A 22,190-nucleotide genomic window follows, 5' to 3' on the forward strand; every position below is an offset into this window, starting at 1 on the left:
ATTCACCTCTACACACACCAATCAGGACACCATTTTTAGCCCCCTAATCGATGAACCAATCAATCAGGGTTTCGGCAAAACCCTTTAGCTCCATCTGATTTTATTTTTAAATCTTAGTAAGTATGCTTCCCTTCTTTACAGTTTTGGGAAGGCCCTTTTGGGTTCCAAGGTCCATCAAGGAGGAAGGAGTGTGGTGTGGATGAGTGGACAAAAAAAAAAAAAAATCCCCACACACTCAAACATCTTGCGCAAAATCTTCCTTAGAGTGGGAGCTCTCATAGCTGCAAATGATGGATGGCGACTGCATATTTCCTTCAAATTTTCATTCCCTGTCCCAATACTTGAGTCAGTTGGTGTATTGCCAACATGGAATCTCCCTCTGAGATTATCTAAACAGCATAGCTGATCGATGAAAAGTATTTACCGTATTTTCCGCACTAAAAGGCGCACCTAAAAGCCTTCCATTTTCTTAAAGCTCACAGCGCGCCTTAAAATCCGATGTGCCTTGTGTATGGTTATTACGGTAATACAGTATGTCAACCCCCAAAATGGCTCCTTACTAGAGACATGCTTACAACACAGTTCAAACTTAAGGTGATTGGGTTACGCAGTTGAACACGGAAATTGAGTAGCGGCAAGAGAGTTCAACATTAACGAGTCAATGTTATAACTTGCTGTTGGTTAAGTGAACTGTGTCGCTGCTTTAAGTTTTACTGACATCTGATTGTTCTGTTGGCATTTCCTTCAGTGTAGCTCCATCTAGTGGATGCATTGTAGATTGCCTCTTATAACGCGGTGCGCCCAATGTATGAAAAATATTACAAAATAGGCCATTCATTGAAGGTGCGCCTCATAATCCAGTGCGCCTTTTAGTGTGGAAAATACGGTACCAACAAATAGGGAATGAAAACAAATTAAATCAATCCATCCACCCATTTTATCTAGTGTTTGTCTTTGTTATAAGTTGCAGGCTAGCTGTAGTCTATCCCAGCTGACCGTTAGACAAGATACAGGATACCAGAATCGTATCGGCACCGATATCAGTACCACTATCTTTTAGTGTATCCCTGTAACTCATGCTCTGACTCACAAAAATGATCCGATACCATGCACGGGGGCGGCATGGCTCAGTGATAGAGTGGTTGTTTGCCAACCGAGAAGTTGGGGGTTCAGTCCCCGCCCATTGCGAGCATGTCCAAGTGTCCTTGAGCATGATACTGGCCCCCAGCTGGGCCTGATGCCCCGTCATCAGTAGGTCAATGAGGTTACAGTGTCAAGCCCTTTCAATACCCGACGTTGAAAAGTGACAGCCCATTTACCATTTGAACACCATTACCGACAACTCCACCCCCTTTGTTTATAAAACACCAAAGACAACACTTAGATGAAGTTGTTCGTCTCGATTTGAAGGGTAAAACATCCTTTGTGTTTGTGCGCTCTTGCCAAGTGCTTGCACATGCACACATGTGAGCAAAAGTCAGTCAGCCGAGCTCCATTCTGGGCTCCTCATCCAGCTGCTCGACTCATTTGTCACTGAGATGATTAACATTATTTGTAGTTTTCCCTCCTGACGTGAGGCTGCTGCTGCTGCTCATATGCATGCTGAGCCAGGAACATTTCAGGGAAGTTGGTGTGGGGGAGGCTTTTTTTTCCCCCCTTTCCCTTCCCCTCCTCTCATTCTGAGGGGTCCTTTCTCTATATAAGGCTCTCCAAGCTTCTCCCACTGTAGACACATCCTGCGTGCTGACAACTCTCTGCAGATCCTCACACGGGAATACAAGACAGCCCTCAAGCAAGCGAATAGAGACCAAAGACGAGCAGAGGTGAGATAACAAAAGTTTATTGTTGTTACCTAAATCTGCCTTGAGACATTTTTTCTCTTCATTCATACCAGTTTTGTCTGGTGCATTCCATTTTTCAAAAAGTACATCATTGTAGCTGCAGCAACTGTGCAGTAGGCACAGAGTTGAATGATGATGAATGTGAAAGAAGGCTCTCTGCATGCCCCCTCAACCCTCATTGAAATGGACGGGAAATCAACATTGTAATCCAAGATGAGTTTTGGAGCGCTAAAATCATGACTTCTTCCACATCTGCCATTCATTCTTTTGTATATCATTATGTAGTACTTGGATTGACAGGCAAACAACCTAAGCCCCAGTATCACTGTGATCCCTCTAATCATGGAACTAGATAAGGCGTAAAGAAAAGTGATAAATGACATTATGTAATTATCCATTCAGCTTGGGGTAATTTTCATCCCGCCTGAACTAAGCTGGTATATTTCGAACTAATCACCTGTCAAAGCAATAATATTTATTTAGTGCAAAATGCTTTCTGCAATGTTTTATTTTATTTGGCAGAGGACCATTCTTGGTAACTTTAGGCACACGATGAGGCTTGGACAAACATGGAGTTGTGTGTCACCAAATATGGCCCCTGCCTGCCTGAAAAAGAGAGAAATATGGATGGAAGGATAGTGTCGATAGATGATTTGTTCATCCTGTGAGGGAAGTGAAATTTTTGTATATTGCTACAATGATGAATTTTAATAACCCCAATTTGAAGTGCAGTGTATGAAACCTGACATGCAGGACTTTGCTCATGATGTCATCTGAACAATGAGCACCAACTGAGATATAAATTTGAATAATATAAACAGTGTACAGTACAGCGATGTCCAAACTTGAGAGCCACATCCCAAAAAAATGGCAGAAAGAGGGGCAGCACTTCATCTTGTGTATTTGACATACAGTATATAATACTAAAAACCCTTCAATAAACGGTAGGTCAGCATCTGCTAAAGGGATGTCAAAAATTGTGATATTTTGTCGCATTCAATTTTTGTGACAAAGCTTTGTTAAACATAAGGAGGCTTTTTCATGTTAAAAACTCATTTCTTTTCATTTTCAAATTTTGTTACATTGTAATTTTCAATTTTTGCAGTTACTCAATTCTGGCCACCCCAAAATTGTTTTTTGTTTTGTTTTTTTAACCACAACTCAAGAAAAAACTGTAACTGTCATTACATTAGTTCTCCATATAACCTACAAACAGAAAATGTGAGCACAAAACATGCATGTTCCCAAACCACTGAATTAATAGTGGCTGGATGTTGTGAAGTGTGTTGTCGCTATCTCTCAGTGAGCGTCTGAAGCACCCCTCAAATTTTGCTCGGATGTGCCTAACCAAAATTGGTCAAGTGATGACTTGCTCCTTGAAAAACACATTAGTCTTGGCACTATTGCATGAGCTTGTGTGGCAGGCCAAAAAAAAGAACAGTGGGCCATGAAATGGCCCCCTGGCCACAGTTTGGACACCACCGATGTGACGCGCGTGTGTGTGTGTGTGTGTGTGTGTGTGTGTGTGTGTGTGTGTGTGTGTGTGTGTGCATATATGGTCAAGCCTGAAATTATTCATACCCTTGGGTTATTAATATGACTATTGACTGTGTATACTGTAGGCCTAATGTATGTCACTGAGGAAACTAAATAGTATATACACACCACCTATTATGAGTCGGGAAGTGGAGATGACATGCAAGCGTGGTGCTGAGGTGAACGAAAGGTCAGACCCATCCCCTCTGCAGAGAGTTCTCAAGAGGCCGGACTGCGTGAAGCAACAGTATGCATCCATATCTTCTCGCCCCGTTTGTCACTCCAGTCTAAAATTCAGGAGAACCATGAGAAGGGCCCGGGCAGCGACACTGCTCTCGGTTGAGTGCGAGCAGCAGCAGTAGGGTGTGGTGCCTGGTGCCTGGCTCAGCTGCCCCTGGCACGGCGTGTTGACACAGAGACGGTGCCAGACCTCAAGCCGCCTCTTTGCAGCCAGGGGGAAAGAGTTGAAGGGATTCAAGGATAAGGAGCGAAGCAGTGCGAGCGAGAACTCGTGTTTATTTTCTTGTCGGTTCACACGGACCCGCTGCACCTTTCTCGCTTTATTTGAACAAGTCCTCCCTCTTGTTAGACATTAAATCATTATTGGCCGCAACATTAGCGACCAAATGAGATCCAATATTCGGCTGTAGCCCAAAAAAAAAAAAAATGCCTACACAGGATAATAATGTTCACTTTTTATTGAGACGTCAGACCGATGGTCATTTAACACGATGCAGCACAATTTTTAGTATTGCGGTTGCAGTTTGCACTGAACAAATCTCTGTAAGCATGAGTTTTATTATCATTCGTTATCTTCAAGGACTGAATTTTTGATGAAGCTGGTGCTCTAAGGACTTTTTTTTAATGAATCACACTACAATTTAGCATGCTATGTCAACTGATTACAAAAACTGCTAGATTACCTTACAGTGGTTTGCTGAGACACAGACTGAGTTTGTTCCTTGACACCGATCGTAGCTCAAAACACTCAGATCTCAAATCATCTCTCACGATGGAAATGAATGGAAATGCCATTTATCTGTTCCAGCTCAGTCGAAAAACCCAACACAAAATTCACGCTAGATTAATTGTACTTTATGAAAACATCATCGTGATGCCATCATTAATAAATAGCAAGTTAAGAATGAAGCAGTTTTGGGCACATTTGTTGCTTGAGTTCAGTGGACATTGTGCTACTCTTCTGGTGTGCTCGCCTTGGTTGCCTGGGGACTGTAGAATACAGGTATACCTGGAAACGGCTCAGCTTTTCAGTAAGCGGCAGTAATATTAGTCATTCTTTACAGAGGAAAAAGAAGATATCCCTGTGAGTATTGTATCAGTCTACATGTGTTGCGCTCCTGTTTGTGTTGAAATATTTATCGTCCAACGGCTTGTTGCATTCGAGCAATGCTATTAGTTAGCCTGTCTATGGCCCATTATTTGTTAGCATCAATCCAGACGACTTAATGTTTTAGCTCCAAACATCATACAGCATTTACATTGAAAAATGATTTACTGGACTTGGAATTATGATGCATCTGAAGATCGTGTGCAAACTAGTGACATAATTACTTGTAACTTACATTCCAGTAGAAAAACCGAGGTCATGTGTTTAAAATGAGGCAAAGGACACTTTTGCTCATGATTGCGATGCACTCATATATATGAGTCATTAGTGCAGTATTGACAGCATTTCTGGTTATCTTCTTGTCACATTACTCATCAGCGCTTATCAGTAATTTGACATTTTGTGATGCAGTTAAAACTCAAAGCAAGAGGAAGTTTTTAGTACATGAGCTGTGTAATCTGTCAACTATTGTAATTTGTACTCCCACAACAGGAAGAAACTGATGAAATGTTCCCTCCCGGCAGGTTGTGTCAGGACCAGCCCCCCTCACATATAAAAAACACTGCTGTGTTCAATCGTCAGAGTGTCAACAATGGCCTTCATCCCTCTCCTCACCCTCCTGCTCCTCTCTTGGCTCGGAAGCTCGACGTCTCTCTTCCTGCCCGACTCCCAGGAGCTCAGGCAGCTGTTGAGTCGCTACGAGGACCAAGAAGTGGGTCACAACAGCACCGGCCAAAATGGAAGCGGCAGCAGGAGCAGACGTGCCATCCGCTGGTCGGACCGGGAGGAGATCCTCCAGCTGCACAACAAGCTGAGGGGCTCGGTGTACCCTAGCGCGGCCAACATGGAGTACATGGTGAGGCACACTTGGGAATCTCATTGCACGTGACACGATTTGGATAGGTCAGCACCAAAATTTCTCAAATGATATTGGGGATATCCCCAATATCATTTGTTTTTTCTGATTTCCCCCCGCCCCCCCAAAATGAGCTAAAATGCTGTAAACTAAAATGGATGTACCAGTGTGTGTTAAATCAAGGAAATCTGTGAGGATTTTGAAACTCTACATGTAATATGTATGAGATTTTTTTTTGGGGGGGGGGGCATTGGCAAGTGGTAACAGTGTTCAAACGGGAGCTTCAAACCGTCTATATCCCCACGACATTTGCACAGTTTCCCACAGAAACATGCATTTGTTGGTGTTTGAAGAATGTGTACTTTTACCGGACAATTGTCACAAGGGAGTTTGAAACAGTCCTGAGAAGTGTTTGTGTGTCCACCACATTGGCACAGGTTCCTTTAGAACCATGCGCATGTGGGGGAATGTTGAAACAGTAAAACAGTCATGTAAATGTGTATTTTTATGAAGTATTTGGGATTGGGGGGCATAATGTACGAGCTTGAAACAGAGAGAACTGTACAAGTTTCCACCACAATGACACAGGGGTCATGGAATCATGCACCTTTTGTCTCTGAAGGCTGAAGACTCATGGGAGATCTCGAAATGGTAAAAGAGTCAAAATCATTGAGATGTGTTTTTTTTTTGTTTTTTTTTAATGGGAGGGTGTTCACGGGGGAGCTTGAAACATTCCTGACAACTGGCTGAGTTTCTACCACATTTGCACAGCATCCTGCAGACATGTGCACTTTTTGTATCCTAGGGTTACATCAAAACAGTGAAGGTGAAAAAAAAATGTAAGAATGATACTGTACATACAAAGCGTCAGACGTCAAGGGTGCCTTGACACAGGCACAAGATCAAGTAGTGCGTATGTGCAATGTAGCAAATAAAAGTGAACTGTCCCCGTTTGCTGAAACATTGATGAAGGGTTAATCATCCGTTTCTTAATCTCAAACGCCTTTTAAATTCATTTTGATAATCTTTATAGTTTAGAATTTGGTATAGACAACCATGAGTACAAATAAACTGGCACTCAGTGAACCAAGGAGCTCAATTTCATGTTATAGAATAGGTGGGCATGGAAACTGGAATGTGCTTAAGGGTTAAAATACCTTTACAAAGTGCTGCTGTATATATTAAAAAAAAAAAAAGCCTTTTCTCTCAGCTGGAAACATGCAGTCATGACGTTACACTATTACCAGCCTGCTGTTTCTTTTTAACAAGCTGGATAATAATGCTGACTTTGTGCAGTCTACCTGCTTCATGCTGGAGAAGACAAGCGAGGGGGGGCTTGTTAGCAGCCTGCATGGCACAGGAGTGGGCAAAGTAGAGCAATTATTGTTTTTGGGACTCCTTGAAGGTTAGGCAGGGTGCTGGGATTTGTGTGTGCGTGTGTGTGCGTGTGTGTGCGTGTGTGTGTGTGTGTGTGTGTGTGTGTGTGCGTGTGTGTGTGTGTGTGTGTGTGTGTGTGTGTTTGACCATCAAAGGACTGGAAATTTACTGAGGAGTAAGTTCGGTGTCCTCTCTGCTACGGAGCATTTATTCGATAGCCTTAAAATGTAGGACCTTTCGGTGAATATACAATTACGCTCTTTGTCCTCACGAATAAAATAATTAATTTAGCACACCAGTAGAATAATTAGGGTGGATTGGTAAACAGACTGTCTCACCAGGAGTACTTATTTGCATGACTGTGTGAGACATCTGTATATTTGGACAACTATGGAATACTCGTAGGGCAACTCCATGAAAGTTCAGAGGAGCAGATTTATTTTTTATTTTTTTTATTGGGTTTATTTGGGTTGTCCAAATTAACCTTCTGAGTTGATCTGGTGAATGTCGACAGGTGTGGGATGACGAGCTGGAGAGGTCTGCCACTCACTGGGCCGAGGTGTGCCAGTGGGATCATGGACCTCAGGACCTGCTCATGTCCATCGGGCAGAACCTGGCTGTTCACTGGGGCAGGTGAGACCCTTTAACATTTCTACTTTTGACCACTTTGATTCCGATGAGATTTGTTTTCCATGTTGGAGCTGTTCCTCAATGAACAGACCAGACATTTTCAGACAGCAGTGTTATTTGTATTTACAAGTATGAATGAATACAACATAAATTCCAAGCCCGGGACACAAACCAGTGACGCAGCCATCATTTCAACATGTTTGTAAATAACAAACACCAGGTGTCATAATGTGATTGACTACTACTGACCTGAATTTAAATAAGAAAAACGTCGTGTTTTGGGTTGTGCCAAACTGTTTGGTTGTCTTTAAGTCCGTTTAGAAAAAAAACATCATGGCTAACATGCTGTCCATTTCACCATAAAAGGAGCACGTCGGTGCCATGAATTCCCAACACATCTATTTGTGAATCAACTGACTTGCTAGAGTGTTTCATCTCCCTTCTAAAAAATTTGCTTCACATAATGTCATCTTTCCGACTGACAATTCACACGTTGAAACTGCAGCGGGAAAGAAGAAGGCTACAATTATCACCCTGTGGTCAAATGATATGTCATGTGTGATTATTAATGATACCATTGAGGAAAGCTCATGCTTAGGCTACTCAAAAGAACATGAAATGTCTTGTAGTGTATAAATATTAATCTATAAGCTGAAAAGTGTTAATATAGTTTCGAATATTGCAAATATCGGTCATCTTATTTGTCTGTTTTCACAATAGAATCCTGAGTTTTGATTTAGACTTTTGACGTCTGCACAACAAATCTCAAAATTGCATTACAGCTGTTGAAAAAAAAATCAATATTGCTTTGCCAAAAGACTATACAACCCATTCAGAAATACGTTTATACGGAAATTTATATTTTTGTTTGAAATTAAATTAACCCCTGAAATAGTTTCTTGACAATAACATAATTTGCTTCTATTCATGACGTCAATTTAAGAAATCAAAACTGTTGATTACATAAAAAAAGAAAACCCATTGTTCATTTATGATATTGGCATTTTTGTTTTACACCAAAACCCTTGCTTCAGGGCGCTGTTCAAAAATAGAAAGTTGCCCCTCAAATGAAGTCACCAAAGAAAAATCAAGTCATTTTGAGCCTTGGGTGCCTATAATCCACACATTACTTCAGCGTCAATAGTTTGCCCTTCAAGATGTAGCACTTGGACTATAAGTGACTCCTTCCTTCTCACACACGATCCAGCGCAGTGTGTGTGTGCATGCGCGCTCGGCTAATTTACACACCGTGTCGCTAACGGCATCTGCCAGTAACTCATTTCACGTTGACATTCACTGGCAATCACTTAAGTGTTGTCGACAGGCCATTCTGGCTGAGAGCTGGTGACAATTGTGCCAATTGCAAGAAATCATTTTTCCTGTCTCCACTGTTGGCCGCCACCACACTCTGTCATTCATGTGTTTTTTTTTTTTTTTTTTTCTCCTCCCAAAGGGCACCATAAATCGGGCCACAATTCAGCCAAACTGTGCTAATCCCTTTTTTAAATGAATTTATTTAGTGCGAACCATGTGCATGTTGTCGGGGGTCGACTGTCCATGTGTCACTGGGAAACCATTAAACCGCTGGTACATATTTCCACTGCTGCTGCATTTAATCTTTCTTTTTTTTTTTTTTTTTAAACTATGTTGGGTCGATTCAAGTGTACCACACATTATGTGGGCAAAAGTATTGGGAAACACCATCATCCATCATGGGTAGTTTTGCAAATGTCATGTCCAGTAAGTAGGGGTTGACTGTTGTATGAATGTGTGTGTTTGATCACAGTAGGCCTCTGTGTGTTGCTATCACAGCAGGTGCCCTTCCAGGAATCTGCTCTGATTCTCACTGAGCCGTCATACCCTCCCCTCTTTCACTTCTTTTCTTCCCCTGCCAGCACACCCACTGAGGATTCCCTTTTTCCGCTCCCTTTGCTCCCCCCCCCCCAACCCCTCCACATCATGCTGTGTGCTCCTCAATACCCTAAAAAGGCATGTTTACAATACTGATTTGTCAGACGGTGGGACAATGTTTCGTTTGCTTTGATTCTTTGGAGTTCTTTTAATTTCCCATATTATGGAGGGGAAGAGGTGCTGAGAGGCTCACGTGGTACCAGAAACTTTTTGACCCAAGCTACTGTTTTGTGTGTGCAGATACCGCTCACCCGCCTTCCACGTTCAGGCCTGGTACGACGAAGTGAAAGACTACACCTATCCCTACCCTCATGAGTGTAACCCGTGGTGTCCAGAGCGCTGCTCCGGGCCCATGTGCACCCACTACACCCAGGTGAGGGAAGCCCGAACGCACCAGAGGTCTCTAAAGAGGCATAAGAAGGGGAAACAAATAGACACGGTGGTTAAAAATGCGTGATGGGCAGACAAATCATTTTTAAAAAACATTTATCGAAAAAGAATGAAAATTGTCACTTATAAACATCATCATGTTGTGTTTTGACAGTTGTCTGCATTGTAAGAGACGATATTGTCACATTTGTTGTCTTTGTATATTCCACGGGCGTTGAACTGTACTGCTGCATCATACTGAAGGGTGTCCTCATCTCAAATCATCTTTCCCCGCTGAAATGAATGAAAATGCCATTAATCTGCTACCATGTTAAATGAATACATCCAAGATGGTGTCAATCTAAACGAAGTAGCCTGCTGTTATCTTTGTCAGGTCATCAACTTCTTTTGAAGATACTGTGACCTATTATTTTATGACCGCTGAGTGTAGCTGCATTTGAGGAAAATCTTCCCTTCAAAGTTTATCTTGAAGCTTCTGTGATGTGTTTACCGAAACATCCGGACTCCTCCCTCTGCCCCTCAGCCTGAAACCTGACCAGGGCCATCTGGTAGTCATTCGCTCTCATCCCTCCATGCTTGACCTGGATTCCTCTAAAGATGCTGCAGTGAGGGGGGGCCCCACTTGAACTGAGCATCGAAACCTTTTCGATGAGTGTCCTTCCTTTCAAATTTAAGCGTGCAGAATACATACTTGAAAATGTCTGGCGAAACGGCGCCTAGTAATGCACATCGGTTCATTCATGCCACCCTCCCCCAGTTTATAAAAAATGACCACCTTCGTTCGTTCACCACTGGTTATCAAGCACAATTACAAAATGTGCAATATGAATGCACTTAGCTAGCTAGCTAGCTATGCTACACCCTGAAAATGCATCTTTCCTTCCGATGGTCCGCTGGTGCACCTGTGTTAGAGCACCTTGTTGTTGGCCACGAGTGCGTGCATGTCAAGGAGAGAAAGTGGAAGAGTGAAGCGAAAAGAAAAAAAAATGTCCGGCTTCATAACCTGCATGTGAAACAGGGCTATTAATTAGCGTGTTTGCTTTCCAGCGCCTCGTTGTCGCTGTGTGGAAAAGCCTCATGACGAATTGGTGGGATTTATTCCAGTCACGGGAGACTTTAAGCGGATATATTTTTACAGCTGTAGCATGTGTTTAGACATTGGAAAGGCTTGATACAGTACTGTATGTATTTCACCACTTTAAAGCCCCGTTTGATATACGATTTTTTAACACATTCACATTTGGCGGGATTGTTAACCAAACTCTTCTCTGCGGTGTGTCAGATTTAGAGTACGGTACTGAAACTAATTATTTGCACCACTGGACAATACACTCCAAAGATGGAGACTCTTCAGCTTAACGTCGCAGCACATCAGACACGAGTTCTGCTTGCTGACTCACTGCTTCCAGTGGCCTCGAAATGTCTCAACCAGGAAAAAAGATGAACATTCCGAAGAAGGGAGAGCACGCACACACGTTTGAAGGAAAAAAGAGGAAAAGTTAGGAGGAGTTTTGGAACCTGGAGTGTCGTATTCCCCTTCAAATGGCACATCATTCATCTTGAGCACTGCTGCAGCAGTTTTCCGTTGAAGAAGGTGCTTTATTTTACCTTGGACGCTTCCGAATAAGATATTAGAGCATGACGGCTTTTCCATTTGGTTGATGAGAGGGATCGAGGCAACATCCCAGAGGGCAAAGTGTGTTCGCACGAGATGAACAGCTGACGAGGGCAGAAAAACAGACTGCCCACTCTGCTGTGTCCCACTGGCCTCGTTAATCGTGACCGCATGTCTGCTCGCTTCCTCTGGAATGATCCATTGACCCAAAAGCTCAGGGAGAGAGAGACGACTTGAGGAAAAATGGGCCGCCGGTTTTATAGGTTAACTGACTAGATTTTTCTTTTCATTCATTCATCCAGAACCTCCAGCTTACATTGGCCTTTCTTTCGTTCCCTTCTTCGCAGGTGGTTTGGGCCACCACGAGCAGAGTTGGCTGCGCCGTGCATGTGTGTCCGAGGATGAACGTGTGGGGGGAAACATGGGAGAACGCCGTCTACCTCGTGTGCAACTACTCCCCAAAGTAAGAGCAACGATTCCAGAAATGACACCTTTGCTCTTTGCTTACATTTTTCCTCCTAAACGTCCTGGCAGCGAATAGCAAGTTCCTAAGGTACTCCCAGCTGTTGGCTTGACCGCTCATTTGAACGCTGAATGACATTTTAGGGCCACTCCAATTCCTCCAGAAGTCAGAAAATAGAAAAAAGGATAACGAAGCATTGGGAAAGAAAAATAAGAGCTTGTTTCCATTCCATTCAGACACAACGAGGAGGGCTTTTATTAGCCTCTTAGGAGTGTTGACCGCAGGCGAATAGTGTTAAAGTCATTACAGAAGCGGCCAGCAAAGTGATGCTGACATGTTCCAAACCTCAGTCGACATATGCGCCATGTGTTCCTGCAGGGGCAACTGGATCGGGGAGGCTCCCTACAAAAATGGCCGCCCTTGTTCCCAGTGTCCTCCCAGCTACGGAGGAGGATGCAGAAATAATTTGTGCTACAAAGGTGAGACAATGACAGTGAGACAGACAGTGTTGTTACATTTCAGTTATATATATATATATATATATATATATATATATATATGTATATATATATGTATATATATATGTATATATATATATATGTATATATATATATGTATGGACACTTTTTTTTTCTTGTATGTATATATATATATATAGCGGATCCATAAATACAGCGGTTGTCAAGCTTTTTACGCCAATAACATGCACTGTACTGAATTATTATTTTTTTAAAAAGTATTTTTTATCTTTTTACCCAATGTTAGACTCCCAGCGCACAGAGACTGAGGATATGAACGAGGTGGAGAAGCCTCAGGTGCCCGTCGTGCCTCGCACAACCGCAAAACCCGCACCCAAACCCTCCACTCCAAAGAAACCAGTGTCCAGGCCGTCCACGCCAAGCAGCCCATCCTCAAGGAATCCTAGTAACACCAACCTGGGTAAGTATTAGAATACTACATGATATTATATTCTATTGTTTTACCTCATTTTTCACCTTGTGTGTTTTTTTTTTGTCAGCTCAGAGCATCAAGTGTGAAACCAGACTGAGAGACAAGTGCAAAGGAGTGACCTGCAACAGGTATAATTACCGGTATATTATTTTGATTTGTTTTAATGAAGTACCTGTAAAGAAATGTACACCGAGTGGCCACCTAGATACATTCGCACAGCCTGGAATGTGAGAGTGTTAAGATCATTTTTGTCACTGCTGCATCGTACTTATGATTTCTCTTAGCGCTCCGTTATAATGATAATAGTAAAATGAACACAATATCGCTTATACTGTATTATGATCATATAATGGCAAACAAATATTCAAGTATACAACTATAGTTCTGACGCTGCAACAACTAATTGATTCATCGACAACTAATTGGTTATGAATAATGAATCAGTATAATGAATCATTATTTTGATCATTTATTACTCATTTAAACACCTTGTTTTGAATTTCAGCCTCGCAACAGTCAATGTTCTCCGTCTACAATCCTCCATGAAAGCATACTTACTAGTTTTGTGTTGAATCAAATTAAAAAATGTGCAAACATCTGCTTCTACTTAACTTATAACAACAATGTTGTGACACATGACTCAGCAAACCAGTAATTGAATCCTTCTCACTTTGTGCATTTTCTGCACTGTCAATTTAAAATTGAACCCTGCACCTCTGCACGTTGAGGCCGACGTGCTAACCAGTCGACCACCGGGCCACCCCTGTAGAGTGTCCATTAAAATAAATATCTCCATCTCTCTCTCTCTCTCTCTCTCTCTCTCTCTCTCTCTCTCTCTCTCTCTCTCTCTCTGTCTAGCTCGTATATCATTGTTCAAAATAATTTGACTCGATCTTTTACTCACTTCGCAGATACAAGTGTCCTGCTAACTGCATGAATAGAAAAGGAAAAGTTTGGGGAACACTCTACTATGATGTGGTGAGCATGGTTGCCAGACAATACAACAAAAATGGATCCATTTGATTTTAATGAATGAATCGTGACTGAAAAAGTGTTTTTTTCATTGTTCGAGTAGCAATCAAGTATTTGCCGTGCCGCCATTCACTCCGGTGCGATCGACAACAACGGAGGAGTTGTAGACATCACAAGGATGGAAACAAAGGTTCCCTTCTTTGTCAAAGCCACCAAAAATTCCATTGAGTCTTTCAGGTAAACCTCAAAAATTTATACCATGATAAACTGATTTTTTTTCTTTGTCTAAACACACATTTGAATATGTTTTGCAGTAAATATAAGCCAGGGAATGCCTTTATGATGGCCAAAGTACAAGGTAAGAGAAGGCGTGCTGCACTGACATTAGATGGCCTGTTTAATCACCAAGTAAGGCGAGGCGCTTAACATGTGTATGTTGTATTTTCTCATTTCTCTCTAACAGAATCCAATATTGACTGCTACACGACAGTCGCCGAAATCTGCCCATTCAAAAAGCCCCTCTCACATTGTCCGAGGTGACTCGTCTCATGCATTCACTAAAGCCGAACGAGGTCTCGTCTATTTGTGGGTCATTCTAGAATTAGTGGACATTACCGTAACAAAAAATAAAGGGTCTTAGCCTTTTGCAACATTTCTACTCACTCATGTAGCTCACTCTTTTCCACTTCCTCCAAATGGCTAAAAAGATACTCAGCGGAAGAAACTTCCGCTGAGTCATGCAGCTCACTTTTTTCTTCCTCTGGATAATTAAAATGATCTTAGTTCACAGGGAGGTTGAATTTATATACAACTACTGATATACTACTACAATTTAAAATATGTCTGTGATAAGACAAAATACGATTACAAGGAATACGTCACGAAACCAGACCCCGAAAACATTTTTTTTCTGTTACATTTTTATTCAAGTTCATCATTGAGGGAGGGAAAAGACAAAAGAAAAGCCATTTTAAGGGGTGTTCAAGAACGATTTGCCATTTTCAATAATATTTAGGAATCACTTTCACCGCAGCTGTCGTTAAATTTCGTTTCAGGACAACTGAAATTTATACAAAATGTGAAACTTTGGTCCCGGGGACCAAAAACGTCCTCCAGTTCTGGAATGATCCTTGTATGCTCATTATCAATGTACATTATTCCAAGCAAATGAGTAAAGCGAGCACTTTGATACAGCTCTTGATGTTGCTCCATTTTGACAGTCATGTCCAATTGCTTCTTTAGAGTCTTTTGTCCTTCTGACTGCAAGAGTCAACCCTCCTATTGGTCACCGGTTGTTGGCAGCAACATCTACATGGACGTAAGTGATGAGGTTTTGCGAAACACAGATTTATTCATGTATGAGGGAGGGATACCACACCATAACAACCTTGCTTTACTTAAATACAAGACAAACACTGTTTTTTTTGTTTGTTTTTTTTAACCAGTAAAATGGTTATCTTGGAGTGGAACAATTGGAGGACTTAGAAATAAACCTTGAGGAACCTCTCGAGGCTCTTTACATTCATTGTAAAAGCTTTCCAGTGTGTGATTGTTGAACTTGAGAATCAAGCAATGTAAGAAATTCATTACAAGATGCAACCTGAAAATAAAGGCGAGCACAGAAAATAAATGATTAAATAAATAAAAACGGATTTTAATATGAGCAACGTTGTTAAGATTAGCCTTTCTGAAACTTTTTAATTCACATCTGTTGTGTTCTTGATCATTATGTCCAACAATGGAATTTCAAGAACAATCTGTTCCAGTAGGATGCTTAGCTTTTGTTTTCATTCTTAAAACCTGGGAAGCCGTGAGGTGGGGAAACAGGTGATGCAGAGTCCCCTTCACGTTTGCCATTTTGCCACATTTTTGCTGAAATTTCGATTATTGGGCCATGAGAAAAAAACTCCAAACCTTGGGAAACACTGATTTAGTGGTATCTCGAATTATTATTGCCCAACTTAAAGTGTTTTGAGTTGTTGTGAGATTGTGTTCAGTACCAGTTCTCTCTGACCGTTTTCCATCCAGAAAAAGCAGAAATGTTCTCAGGAAGACTGGTTTTGCTCCTGACCACTGCAAGCTCTTCTGAGCCATGTTGAAAGTGGATTGCTTCACTGTAAAGCAGACTAAACAGTGATGTGCAAGAATTCACGTCACCTTCATGAGTCAGTGTGTTGAGTTAGCACTGGCACTGGCACGTAACGTCTACGTGAAGTTTAATAGACTTTCACCTTGTACGAACTTCGCCTCCGATGATGTCCAGCTGGCTGCACATGACCGCTCCCCAGAGGCTCCTGGGCTGTCAGTCCCGTTACATGTCAACAGTTACAGACACGAGCACTGTGTAGCAAATGTGCCCTGGGAGGTCTCCTCAAAGAAATGGAAACCTGTGGACAAGGTGCTAAACTGTGCCCATCCTCTTTCTCTCGAACAGAACTCCAGTATTTGTAAGGCGGCCATCCATGCAGGGGTGATCCCACCAGACGGGGGGTTCGTGGACGTCCTGCCTCTGGACAAGAGAAAGAATTATGTTGGTGTGCTGAAAAATGGCATCCAGTCCGAAAGGTAATCTTTTCGTTTGTTAACTTGTCATCGCCACAATCAGAACAACTTTCCGGGCCAGAAATGATCCATTTAATCTTCAAAAAATATTCAAACCAAGATAATGGTAAATATCCAGGATGGTTGTGACCTGAAATAGGATTGTTTGGCCTTGACATTTAGTCAGTTAATGCAATAGATTTCTTCTTCTTTTTTTAAAATGTAATTAAATTTTTTTACTTTCACGGAAAATTGTAACGTGCTACACACTAAAAAAAAATTACAAACTCAGCCAACGAGTAGACCCTGTTTTAAATTGTGTTTTTTGTGGGTGAACCAAAATGGCAAAAACATTTTATTTCCTCCGATATTTGCCTGAAAAACACAAGTTTTTGCCCTTGTTGTGCTCAGGCCAAAGCAATAAAACTATTGATTTTCGGACATTTTATGGCATCTTCAGAAACTATGCCGAAGTTAGTTGAGGAGCTTCATTTAGACCGAAGTAGCGCTTTGCTGTCATCTTGTGGCATCGTGGTGCCAAGGCACTACTGTATGTTGAAGTGGATTGAGGATCTTAATTTAAACAAAAGTCCATGTTTTGGTACCAAAAGCCAATTGTAAACCTTTTGGGGCGGTGCGGGGGGGGGGGGGGGGATACTTACTCACAGATATTTGCTCTTTGCAGTGGTGTTCTTTCCCAAACCCCAAATCAGTATTTTCAAAAATTTTTAATTCTTTCCTCTTTTTTCTTTCAATGTGAATGTTTAATTTCAATTTTTAAAAAATTAATAGGTTGTATTGTGGATTGGGACAATCTTTCACAACAGCATCGTTGCAAGATTGATTCATTACAACATGCTCCTTTAAATGGCTCGTTTCTGTGTTTGAAAAAAGCTAATTCCATTTTACAAATATGACTGGAAATTCAACCCATTTTAAATGAGTAGCAAGAGAAATGAAAGCCCAACGAGCCCACAAATGGTCACTGAAGTAATAGATGAAGCTACTGTACATGGTGTTGGTCACAAATGCTAGGTTGCTAGGCAACAAGAGCTGCATAATGCGAGGCAAGGAAAAGATATTGATTGTTTTTATTATTTGATCAAGTTGAATTTTGTTCTAAACCTCGAACAATTCAATCACAAAAAAAGTTGAGCGCTAAATATTTTCCTGGAAGTTTCACAATGTGCTTATTTTTCTGAATAGATTGATTTTACTCCAGATCCATACACCTATCTATAAGGAAATAAGTTGGTCAATCGCTTTATTGAACAAATGGTAACAAAATAAAAACATTCACGAACACAAAATCTGCACATTCACACACGGGCTTCCGCGGCCACCACTGACACCCAGACACTCAGCAAGTTAACATGCAGACTGGCTAACCGTTAGCCACTCTGTACTCTCATGTACTGCCTCCCACATCACTCACCAGACCATGCCCCATCTTTGGAAGTGCGCACACACACACACACACACACACACACACACACACACGCACACACACACACGCACACACGCACACACACACACACACACACACACACACACACACACACACACACACACTCAAATTCAGAGATATTACAGTGTGGAGCATGAGTACCCATACTCAACAACAATACTTGAACCTTGCAAGCACTTTGCCATGTTGAACAACGTAAAATATAGTTTGATCCAATTAGTCAATGGAATAATCAGTAGAATCATTGATACAAAAAAAAAATACTCTATAGTGGCAGTACTAGTCAAGTTGATTCACAAATCTGCTTCTTGTTGGTTTGTTTTATTGAAATCGATCTAAATTTCTTTGCTTAAACCCAAGAAACAAATCTGCTGAACAAATTGTGGTGCATGTTTGGAACCAGGCTAAGAGAAACCCCGTTCGGTCTAAAGGCCTTACGCCGCACGTGGAAGCCTGACTGCGGTCAGAATCATCCCGCACACTGGATGAGTCTCAAAATCAAATCAAAGTCCATTTTAATATCAAAGCAAACATAATATTTATCTTCTTCGGCACCGTGGTAATGTCCGGCCAAAACGCACTGGATACAACTCAAAGTTGAGATCTGTGTGAAATGAAGGTACATTTATTCATCACACCAAAGCAGGATTTATGTGTGTTTAAAGCACACAGCGGCTTGCTTGCATGCACACACGCCATGTTTCTCACATCGCTGCGGCCGGCTCAGATGGGGTGCAAACGTAGGCGAGGGAGGCCTTTGTGGCCAGCCCTGTTGTAAGAGTAATGGTGTGGTTGGCTGTGCGGATGGGCCACACATGGGATCTTTGCTTACTTTATAGCCTGGCATTTCAATTGAGTGTACAAAGTGCTGAGTGGTCCAAAAAAATCAGACCGGTCGGACTACAATGAAAGTATTAAAACAAAAACAACACCAAAAAAAAAAAAAAAAACCCTCATGCAATTGGGCTAGGCGGTCGCAGGTCAATAAATGGCTGGAGTGGAGGTCCGTACTCTGGGCCAACATTACGTCGGCTACAGTGCAGTAGGATTATATGGACGAGTAATCACCATGGATCTGATTGCTCCTGGCTGGAAATACTGACCACCACCTAATCACCACTTTCCTATACAGTAAGAATAATTATGTGCGATATGATAGCAGGTGAGCGGCCTATCGTCTCACTGGTGAACTAATTATAAAGGCGTTCTAATGTAAACACGTTAGCAGGTTCGTGCCAGTAATATGTCACGTAATACCACATGTGCTTGTTTTCAATTCAGGCGCAAATAAAGGCTTTGCATGAAATCGTCCTAACATGGTACACACATCATCCAAGTTGCCAACCAGTTGCCATATTTATTATTATATAAATACTAAGCACAATAAATATTATTCTTTCTTCTTGCAGTAAATGTAGGATAAAAATAATAAATGCCCCCTCCCAATCATGTTATTGGTCTTTCTTTGCAGCAAGAGCAACACAGAGGGAGGCTCCTTCCGCGTCTTCGCTGTCAGGGAGTGAGGCATCTGTCGGTATATCCGAAAGTCACCTCACCTGCTCTTGAGGAGCAGGAAGTGCTTGCAGGTTTGATACCACAACCATACATGTGCCTTCGGCGGAAGCCGAGCGCCTCCACACAGTCTGAACTCTTTCCCCCTTTCAAGTAAATCAAGGAAATCACGTTTTCCCACGTAGAGAAAACCCTTAGAAAGGCTTCACGTGTGAATGTTGTAAATTAAAATACATTGAACAGCTGGTGCTGGCTCGATGAAAGTTATTATGTTTACATTGGTGTTATTAATATTTTTTTCATATGTGGGAATGTATACTGATCACACTTTATTTAATCAGCGTGTACATAATATATATTTGGAAGAAGTGCCATGTATTAACAATTTTTTTTAAAATATTGTCTCCTTTTGCAACACTTCCTCACTCCTGCTCATGACTCGTTGCTGTTTTGGCTCAGAGAATGTTGGCAATCTTGTGGTTACGTTTTATGGCATTGGATCACTTCTGCATTTACTTCTTCTGGCTTAATTTCCAAATGAAAATGTTTGCCTCCCCGACCCCACCCAAGCCAGATGAATGTGTCACATTTCAATGACAGATGCATTTTATATGTTGACATGGGAGCCATAATTGGAAGTGCGGAAAGTTTCATGTTCAAAATCCAAATCATTTTGTTGATGCACTTTTGTAATATTCACACTTCATTGCATTTTACGTGAGAAATGTGTCCAAAATGGACAAAAGTACGACTACAACCACAAGCCAGGATAATCTGTCCTTATGAGCAGTATCTACTGTTCTTGTTCATATCATATTCACGTGTGGCCACAAAGAAAATCTTTTCAGTGTATATTTCTTTATTCTACCTCAATCCTATCGCTATGCTTGGCAGTCCGGTCTTTAACATACCGCAATTGTAATGGGAAGTGTATGATGGGTTTTGTAAAGTTCTGCGAATTGTAAATAATGGTATCATTTTGGTCTTTTTTTTTTTTTTTTTTTTTTTTGCAGCGAGGTCATGAAAAGAATGTGTGACTGCGTTTCTATACTGTCGATTCACTTATTTTTATATAGGCATGTATACTGTAATGTTTTTAAAATATTTTTTGCACAATTTGAAAATAAAATTGAATTTTAAACCGCAACACTCAGTGTTTCCGATTGACAAAATAGTTGAGTAACTTCATGATGATTGATTTTGAGCAATACAGTATACCATTGTTAGCCTAATAGCATATTTTATGAGTTATTTGATTAATGACTTCAGAAAATAAACAAACACACACTACACACAAACACAACTTCAACAAACAAGAAGAGTCCAGTTACCGGTATTCAACCTTTGCAGAATAAATATGATATTGTGACAGTTAGTTAAAAAGGACTTATTTAGGCTACGAAAATACTAAAGGAGAACACTAGGGAGTAGCTACAGTATGACAAATCTTATGCGCGGATCCTCAAAGGAAGACAAACCAACCGTGCTCCTGATCTCACTGACTTGGCCACTCCAATTGAAGGCACACATACAACACCACAGACACTTTGACCAAAAAAAAAACAAGTCTGTTCATTTCTCTACATTCTCATTCATTTTGTTTTCTTGTAGGTCAAGGCACTGGTCGATATTGGTCAATTTCATAGCTAATCATTTCGCCATATATTTGTAAAGGTATTTGATGTGGTTTAGAAGTGCGCTGCATCATACCGCATCACTGTGTGAAATTGTTAACAAACTGAACAATGGAAATACTTATTGGACTTTCCAGGTCAGAGGGGTTAGAGAAATATTCTTCCTATAATCCAGACAGAACCTCTGGGCAACAGTCAAAAATATGTAATGGATTCCAAACTCATAAAGTCCAGATGTTGTGATGATCTATAGCCATTTGATATACAGTAATACATAGATGATAGAAAGGCAGATGGGATAGGAAAAACATCATCAATGGAAGTACAGTACACTCCCTGGTCACCACATCCATCCCTCCATCCATTTTCCAATCCGCTTATCGTCACAAGGGTCGCAGGGGGTGCTGGAGCCTGTCCCGGCTGTCTTTGGGCAGTAGGCGGGGGACACCCTGAACCGGTTGCCAGCCAATCACAAGGCACACAGAGACAAACAACCACGCTCACACTCACACCTAGGGACAATTTAGAGTGTTCAATCAGCCTGCCATGCATGTTTTTGGAATGTGGGAGGAAACTGGAGTACCCAGAGAAAACCCACGCAGGTCCGGGGAGAACATACAAACTCCACACAGGGAGGCTGGAGTTGGCACTGAACCCGGTACCTCTGCACTGTGAGGTCGACGCGCTAACCACTGGACCACCAGGCCGCCCAGCAGGGTCGTTGCCCGTGCCGCGGCCAGGATTCGAATCAGGATTGCAGCGGCCACAACGCATGGTGCTAACCACTACACAATCATGACCTTGGTCACAACATTGACGCTCCAATTAAAGACCCACGTCTAATATTCTCTTTTGGCAAAGGTAATATTGCTCACAGGACTGCACCATCCACTCTTTGTAACGTCTTGATTCTCTCTTACTGGTGATGTTTTTCCAAGTACCGCTCTTCAATACTGTTTGATATTTCTGCACGCAAGTAGGTAAAGTTTTGCATATTAGTAAAACAACTATATGTTACGAGTGAAGCAAAGCTACTAGTGGGCACTTTGCTGCTCCTAGTAGGGTCCAGGAGGCAACTTGTGTTGACGCCCACTATTTGGGACGAGGAGTATTGCTTGTGCGGCACAGTCGTGTACTAATTATGG

The 22,190-nt window shown here is 41.6% G+C and overlaps 1 protein-coding gene across 3 annotated transcripts; it reads left to right on the forward strand.

The window, feature by feature from the left end:
* Positions 1 to 1,702: 1,702 nt before the first annotated feature.
* crispld2 (cysteine-rich secretory protein LCCL domain containing 2) lies at positions 1,703 to 20,558 on the forward strand. Of its 3 annotated transcripts, none has more exons than XR_002170238.1 (15): positions 1,703 to 1,823; positions 5,250 to 5,581; positions 7,473 to 7,591; positions 9,740 to 9,872; positions 11,852 to 11,967; positions 12,346 to 12,446; positions 12,733 to 12,906; positions 12,986 to 13,046; positions 13,830 to 13,896; positions 13,994 to 14,127; positions 14,205 to 14,248; positions 14,354 to 14,426; positions 15,133 to 15,208; positions 16,325 to 16,538; positions 16,903 to 17,036. XR_002170238.1 is itself a non-coding variant. In XM_019886914.1 (15 exons), exons 2-15 carry the CDS (start codon positions 5,318 to 5,320, stop codon positions 19,420 to 19,422), a joined length of 1,545 nt encoding a protein of 514 aa, XP_019742473.1. In that variant the 5' UTR covers positions 1,703 to 1,823; positions 5,250 to 5,317; the 3' UTR covers positions 19,423 to 20,558. The 3 variants fall into 3 exon arrangements, 1 of the variants encoding a protein (XP_019742473.1); XM_019886914.1 differs by lacking the exon at positions 16,903 to 17,036 and adding an exon at positions 19,371 to 20,558 and having other exon boundaries at positions 16,325 to 16,455; XR_002170239.1 differs by lacking the exons at positions 15,133 to 15,208; positions 16,903 to 17,036 and adding an exon at positions 19,371 to 20,558 and having other exon boundaries at positions 16,325 to 16,455.
* The last annotated feature ends 1,632 nt before the right edge of the window (positions 20,559 to 22,190 follow it).

The sequence above is a fragment of the Hippocampus comes genome, unplaced genomic scaffold, assembly GCF_001891065.2.
Source record: "Hippocampus comes isolate QL1 unplaced genomic scaffold, H_comes_QL1_v1.1 scaffold261, whole genome shotgun sequence".
Classification (NCBI taxonomy): domain Eukaryota; kingdom Metazoa; phylum Chordata; class Actinopteri; order Syngnathiformes; family Syngnathidae; genus Hippocampus; species Hippocampus comes.